The sequence below is a fragment of the Callithrix jacchus genome, chromosome 5, assembly GCF_049354715.1.
Source record: "Callithrix jacchus isolate 240 chromosome 5, calJac240_pri, whole genome shotgun sequence".
Lineage (NCBI taxonomy): Eukaryota > Metazoa > Chordata > Mammalia > Primates > Cebidae > Callithrix > Callithrix jacchus.
The window spans coordinates 161,898,291-161,906,322 of NC_133506.1; the positions used below are offsets into that span (position 1 = coordinate 161,898,291).

At 38.5% G+C, this 8,032-nt stretch overlaps 1 protein-coding gene across 1 annotated transcript; it reads left to right on the forward strand.

The window, feature by feature from the left end:
• The first annotated feature begins 548 nt into the window (after positions 1-548).
• On the forward strand, positions 549-4,993 carry FAM216B (family with sequence similarity 216 member B). Its single transcript, XM_002749006.6, has 3 exons — positions 549-647; positions 2,858-2,978; positions 4,683-4,993. Exons 1-3 carry the CDS (start codon positions 549-551, stop codon positions 4,880-4,882), a joined length of 420 nt encoding a protein of 139 aa, XP_002749052.1. The 3' UTR covers positions 4,883-4,993.
• The last annotated feature ends 3,039 nt before the right edge of the window (positions 4,994-8,032 follow it).

The following is an 8,032-nucleotide window of genomic DNA, read 5'->3' on the forward strand; positions in this document are numbered from 1 at the left end:
GTGAGTATTCCTTTGAGCATCATGTAGACACTGGAAGAGTTTTGGATTTGGAGGATTTCAGATTTTGGACTTTTAGATTTGGAATGCTCAACTTGTATGAGTAATCTTATTTTCTTCTTTAAGTTTTAAAATTTTACAAATCTTCAAAACAATATATATTACTTTTAGAATCAGATACAATAAGCAATACTACTTAAAATTATCAGAAAATTACTTTCATAAAAATAGTACACTCTACAACCCACCTGTTACAAACAGAGTTAAACAGAAAGACAAGGGCTCTGAATTATTCCTTAACTTCAGAAATAAGTAACAACTATTTTCATAATAAAGGGTAAGAATAGGAAAAGGTGTGGAATTAAGTAGTCTGATGATGTCCAATTATTTGGAAATGAGAGCAAAGTTCTTATCCTTTAAAACAAATTATATTTGTTAAAATTCATTTACTTACTTGCTTACTTATTTACTTAAGTACTTCCCCAAAAATGGCTGAGCTAAAAGAAATTTTATGCTATGCTTTGTTGTTTCTTAGAGTTACAGGATAAACGATGGGACAACACTGGAAAACAGAACAGAAGCTTTGGAATGTTCCACAACTTCCTCGCATTCAAGTTCCTCCCTCCATCTCTGACACTTCCTTACTAAAGGTATGGGGTTTTTTGTTTTTTTTTTTCGACAGATAGAGTGACCTGTCTCTCCTTCAAGGTTTGAGGACTTTTTCTGCTGCCTTTGTTTACTTAGCATTAGGAAGAATGTTTGCCCCAAAATAAGCCCTTGCTGCACGTTGAAGGCTATGTATGAGTGAATGAATGAGCACCTGGTAACTGCCTACACCCATCCCATTTTAGGAGCTCTGGTAGACAGTCACCTCTTCGTGGCTGATCCGCTGCCAGTGATGGGAAACTCACTAACTGGCCACACTGTGGCTCCATGTTGGAGAGCTGTTAACTCCTTTCGGTCGAAGTTAGTTAAAGCCATTCTCATAATCTAAAAATTTCAGTTTTCTCCCAAACCCTCAAAAAAGGATAAACAACAGGAAAAGAATATTAATAATATTGCCTGTTACTTCTCATTTAGGAAGTTTAGAGTTTTACTTAGGAAAAGAGGTAGGCATTTTTTGCTTTGTAAAATAAAATTATCACTTTTAAGATTTTTATCTTCCATGGAAACTCCTATTGCACTTTGTAGTTATGCTCTTGAAACTGGCTTACAATTTTCATATTATCTTGTTCTCAATCATTTTAAAAGGCATAATTAGTTATTCAGGAGTGGAATTCATTCTCTTCAAATATGCTGTCCTTTAAAATATCTACTTCAGAAACTAAAGCTGAAATAGTGCCTCAAATTATGAGGTACTTGGCTTTTCTACTTTCACTCTAGATATATTTTTGATATTAAGATTTTTAGACCAAAAATATAAAAACAAAACAAAACATTAACTCACAGATTTCAGGCCCACACAAAATGTCTAACAGGTAAAAATCACCTTATCCTACCTTTACAGGTATCTTAAGTTTAGTTTTTATTGCATAGTTATCAACTCATTTTGAAAATTCTGCTATTGTCTTGAATTATTTGGCCTAGGGTGAACTTATTTTGTCTTGATTTTTCTAGACTGTTGATGCCACTCTCTGTTTCCCTATCTGTAAAATGAGCAAAAGAAATTGCTCGTCTCATAGGCTTGCTGAAATTTGAGATTATGTATGCAAAATACATGCAAATGCAAATGCAAAATGCTGAGCACAGTATATAATGAACACTTAAGATATATTAGGTATATAATAGTAATTGAAGTCCTGACCCTTCTTGTTTCTCCCTACCTTCATGAAAGTAACCTTCTAAATGGTCTCTCTGGAGCCCATTCTCCACTGCAGTGCTATTTTTTAAGATGCAAATCTTGTCAGTTGAGAGTACGGTGTTTTGGCTTGGACTGCTGTGTTGGAAGGGCGTGGGAAGCTGAACACATCCCAGGCATATACTCATTGAATGCCAGGAGCATGCCTTCCCCCTCCCATCAATTAGGACAATCAAAAAAATTTGCAGACATTGCCAATGTCCCACGGGGGTCAAAATCATCCCTGTTGAGAGCCACTGTCTTAAATAAAGACCTTTGATGGCTCCTCCTAGAATAGTTCATCCTTAAGCTCTTAACATAGCTCAAAGGTTTCCGTCGTCTTCCCCTAAGTCTGTAGTCTTTTCCTTATCAGACTTTATGTTCCCTTTGAACAACAACAAAAAAAAAGGTTAGAATTTCTAACAGATTTCCAAGGGCTGTCCATGCCCTCTAAGAACCAGTATTCTAGTCCCTTAAAGAAACTCCTCACCGAAGACTCAGATAACATGGTCATCTCATTTAGGAAACCTTCCTTGACTGCTATCGGGAGCTTGTTTAATTCTTTGTTTTCATAGCCCATTTTCACTAATGATATAATGAACCCTTACCACATTACTCTTCCCTCCATCTCGCTTGCTTACTGAGAACTTCCAGTGGAAATTTTCTACCAGTCCGGAGGCCTAGCAAAGTTCAGCTCTGTGCAGCTCATCACAAGCTACCTTCCTCCATAGGATCAACGAAATCACAAGATCCTGGAAATCCTTAGATGTCCCTCAGTTCAAGTCAATTGCCTAAAATCTTTTACTCACATATTTTCATCATCACACAGATTAGCAGAAGGCTGTTTAAGCAAATACAGGAAATTCCCCAGTTTTTATTTTCCAATTGCTGTGCATTAAAAATTATATATATGTTTAGCAAGAGAAGCCTGGCATTTCCACAAAAGTTAGCTTTGAATACATCACAACTTGAATGCTGTGGAACTCCACAGACTCATCAAAATCACCTCTTCTGTTCCAACAGAACCTCAGCCGAGGGCAACAGCGGTGTCTTTATAGCGTTATGAGGATTTACAACTCCAGGTCGCAGTGGGAGGCCCTGCAGACCCGGTACATTCACAGTTTTCAGCACCAACAGCTGCTTGGTAAGCTTAACCACGTGATCCAAACCAAGCACCTAAGGAATCAACTCATGCTGCAGCCAGAAGTTGTTTTCAAATAAATAATTCAAGTACAACGGCATCTGCCGGGTGCTATTTTACCAACATAGCTTGTTCGCCAAGTTTCAAAACGCTTATTCTTGACAATGGAAAGCAAGATTTTATGGGTAAATGAATAGGGTTTAAAGAAATTCGAGTACGGATCGTGATCAAATGTTAACTCTCTAAGATTTGTGGGAACTTAATCAAATAAATCAATGGGTCTGGGCTTAGAAAACCAGGCAAGGCTCAAAGCATAGCTCAGCTCCTTGCTTTGTGCAAACTCACAGCCTTGGTTTCCTCACAACAGCAATAGTTAGATTTATTGCTCACTGACCACAGTCCAGACGCTGTGCTAAGAGCTTTACGTACAATAGCTCATTTTCTCTCCACCTGATGGTCGTAGAAAATGAAAGCTCAGGCAGGTTATGTAACTTGATCAAGATCACACACAGGTAATAAACGTCAGTTAGGACTTCGAGGCAGAGCTGCCACCTTCAAAGATTATCCATTTTCAGCCCCATCCTCTGCTGTCTCTCCTCTTCTTTCAACCTCTTCAGAATTTATGAAGCACAAATGAAATAATGGTTGTGAAAGACCTTCACAAATTGTAAGCACCAACTTACCAGAAAGCATATGTAAAGTCCTCCCTTTTCTTGTAGGAAATGTTTTCCGTTGCTGGCAGCCCTCCATCATACTGTTCTCCTAACTCCACTAGAGTGCTTTTTAAACAAAAATCTACTCACTTGTCTTTAGCACATCTACTTTATGCTGTCATTTTTGTATTTACACAAAAGGAAGGCATGGTGTTTGCAACTTATGTAAAAAAAATGACAACAATACTAGTTACCCTTTAATGAGGGCTGTGTGTCAGGTGCTCTTCTAAGAACTTTGCAGTATGACATTTAACACTCAACTACCTCTATGTAGTAGCTTTATGTCTTTATAACCTACACTTGACAGAAGAGAAAACTAAAACATGCACATGTTAAACAGCTTGATCAGGGTCATGCAACTATTTAATAGTAAACAGAGAAGCCTGGATTCAGTCTGGTCCCCACGATTGTCTGAAGTGTCACTAGAAGCTTCATCTAGTAGCTTTATTTTTAGAGCAAAATTACATAGAAGCCAATGAATCCAGAAGCAGAAGTAGTCAATGCTTAGTGCACATAAAATCCACCGGGTATCTTATTTTAACATGCAGATTTCCAAGCTGAACCCTCTGACTTTCTGATTCAGAAGGTCTTAGAATAGAGTCACAAATCTACATTTTTAATGAGCATCTTTAAAAAGCATGTGCCCTCAGCCTGCCCAGTGATTCACTAGTTGGTGGTCTGCAGACTACACTTTCAGAAACACTGAGAAAGATCAAATGTATGTTTCTGGTTTGAAGAAAGTTTTGATATCGAAGATATCATGGCTCCAGTCTCTTTCCAAATAATTTGACATGTTAATTAATACGTGTTTATTATTGTATGAGAAATGCAAAAGAAGAAAAATACCCTTCCATTCTTCAAAGATTGTATAATCTGGGCATGCTCACCACAAGAGTAGAAGAAATTTTGTACACATAAGTAAATATTTGCAGTTTTCTTTCCTTATTTGTTGTGTAAAATTGATTTTGAAGTTTTTCTCATTTCTTTCCCCTAGGCTATATTACTCAACAGGAAGCTTTGTCTTACGCTCTTGTACTTACAGATTCAACCAAGAGAGCTTCAGCCAAGGTAGTTCCTCAAAGAACCATTCCCCGGAAATCTTCCACCATGATAAGAAAACGTCCGTCAGTACTACCTGTATCTGTGGTTTTACCTAAGGCCCAAAGTAAAAGGTGCCGAACACTCAGGAACTGAGATTTGGCAGCATTTTCAGAAACAGGAAGTTTGCCCATGTTCCTGTTTCCCTGTATCTAGTGGGTGCTTAGTACATATTTGTTGAATGACAGTGAATAATTTCTAATATAAACTCAGACCTAAAAATAATCTCTGATTCACATAAATTTCGCCAGCAATATCAAGTTAAGAGTTTTAAGAGCAATGGAGCTGAGAGTACGCAAGCGTTTCCACATAACGTCCGTAGAGTACAAAGACTTTTAAAGCTTTCAAAGTAAAAGTTTCCGTTGAATTAGAACCTCCCAGGGAAGTCCCCAAAACAGTGAAAAGGGACAAGTAACCAGAAGAGACCAGGTCCTCTGTCACTGGGTGACCACTCCTTGCAAACTACCCTGTGTACGTACTGAAAATATACAAAATAACACGGGGTTAACACTTATCTAGAGGGCTTTCAAAACCATATCATCTCAGCAACAACCGGCCTGTGCATTTCCTTCCTCTCCTCTTCCCCATCACACAATGGCATTTAATTTGGCCCCAAAGCTCTTCTAGCTCTCACCTGGCTTGATCACTCTCTGTCATCTGGAAACTTGCACTTATCATCTACCAAAGCTGAATCGATTTTATGCAGCTGTAACTGGCCTTGACATGGGTAAGAGAATTCATGCATACATCTTTCCTGGCAGCTGAAGAAAGACTCTTAAAAGAATGTGAAACAGCCCCAAAGACTTGATTTCAAGCCCAACCTTTCTGTGGCCTCAAAGGTTTTAAACAAAGCACACAAAATCATACTAAGCAAAAAGTGAGATAGCAGTGAGTTAGATCATCATATAAATAGCACAGTATTACATTAGTTATAGTTAATGTTTACTCTCATTGCCACGTGTGTGTGTGTGTGTGTGTGTGTGTAAAATCAGTCACCAGGCTGGGTGCGGTGGCTCACGCCTGTCATCCCAGCACTCTGGCAGGTCAAGACAGGCGGATCACCTGAGGTCAGGAGTTCGAGACCAGCCTGGAGAAACCCCATCTCCACTAAAAATATAAAGTTAGCCTGGCATGGTAGTGCATGCCTGATATCCCAGCTACTTAGGAGGCTGAGGCAGGAGAATTGCTTGAACCCAGGAGGCAGAGGTTGCTGTGAACTGAGATTGCACTATTGCACTCCAGCCTGGGCAACAAGAGCAAAACTCCATCTCAGAAAATAAAAGCCAGTTACCAGTGCTCATGTAAAGTCAAAACAAAAAATGCTTCTTCCTCATCATTTTAAAATACTTCACCCCATTCGAATCAGCTAATGCCTAGAAAGGAATTGGTGGAGGTGGAATATAAACTTGATTGACAAGCAATGTGCTAACATTGATCTGAAAGGAATATGCTGCATTATTACCAGAAAAAAATCATTGATGTTTGTGATTATCTTCTCTTTGCAGTCACGAACATATAAGATTTAAAAATTGTCATGAGATTCTGAAAACTAGTGTTGAGGTCCAACACTACTCAGAAGCACCTTGTGTCCGATAGAGGCTTTTAAGAGCAGATTGACAGGTGAATGTCACAGGTCCATAAGAAGGACAAATAGATCTAAGTTGAGCTCCTGTGTGACTTTTCTTTGGGAGGAATGGGAAGCATGGGTGGCCCACTAGTCTGATAAGAAGTCTTGGGGAAGCTAATACTGACCTTCTGGGGTCATTCACTTAATCGTAAAGAAGCTTCTTGACCTCTGCAATTTCCGGCCCTGACACATGTTCTAAATACCTTTACAGTTAAGTTAGAAATTGTTACACAGGCTTAAATCATTTCCCACTGTTACACAGTGGGACTGGGATGAGCTACGTGGTAGCTCTCCTAAAGCAGAGAGGTTTGTGGGAGATGTAAGTTGGCCTGTACTAACTTTCCCATTGTCTTCACAATGGAACTTTTATCCTAGACTTTTTTTTGATGGGCATAAATAATTGCTGTGTAAGCCTTACCTAGCGATGCAGAATATCAAGGAGGCCAATTACAATTCTGAGCTGCATCCCTGCATCGAAAATCTCAGAAACACCTTGCATCCGATAGAGGCTTTTAAGAGCAGATTGACAGGTGAATGTCACAGGTCTATAAGAAGGACAAATAGATCTAAGTTCGTGCAGAAGATTCTATTTGTTGGTTCTTGCTTCTAAAAAGATCATGTGCCCCTGCACTTGAGCACTGAACTTGAAATGTAAAGAAATGTGATTATGGTGTGGGAGAAAGGTGCACATCTGGGAGGACATTGAGAAAGATGATCAAAGGAGAAGAGAGGACAACCTGTAACTTTTAGAAAAGTCTACTACTTCTAACTGCTGGAGGTTCTATTGCTTTCACTAACAATGTCAATATACAGTACCAGAACTTAAAATCCTGGATATCAGTGACTGCTGCACCTGACATTCCTAGCACCTAGAATGGCCCCCAATGTGGTAGGCAAGCAGTAATACTCTTCAAATAATAATGAGGTTTTCGAATTTTCTGCAAGTTAGATTGGCCTCTGGCTTTGTGATGTTATTCTAGGGTCCTAGGAACCCGCAATTGTTGATGAGGAGTGGCAGTAGTTTATCAAGGACAGGTGATGAGCTGATGAGACAAGAAGTCTACCCCACAAGAGGCAGGCAATAGGGTACACTGGAAAGAATTTCAAAACAATAATAAAGTTAACTACAACTTGGTCTACTTTTTCTTATCACCATGAGCCAGCAATTCTAAATAATATCAGTGATAAAATATTCATCCCCCAAAATCATTTATTGGACTAGATTCTAAATAATTGCTGAGGTTACTGTTGAGTTTTAAATAATACATACATGTAAGCTTCAAAGTAGCACATTTTTACTGTTTTCTTCATAACCATTTACTCCACATGGAGAGTAATTCAGAGAACTTCCTGCTATACCACTGGCTCTCAGTACACACAGTATCAGCTCATGTGTCCAATCCCTGTAGTACTATATATTCCTGCATTTAAATGATAGATTTGAAATGAACAATGATTGCACCATGATTGTAAAGATAAGAAACAGAACCTGAAACACTTCAATTTTTGATTCTATGTGGTGGTTTAGAGTTTTTAAAAACAATTATTATGTATAATTTTTATGCAATAAATGCACTCAAAGTTCAATGAATTTTTCTTTATTTCGATTACTCTTAATT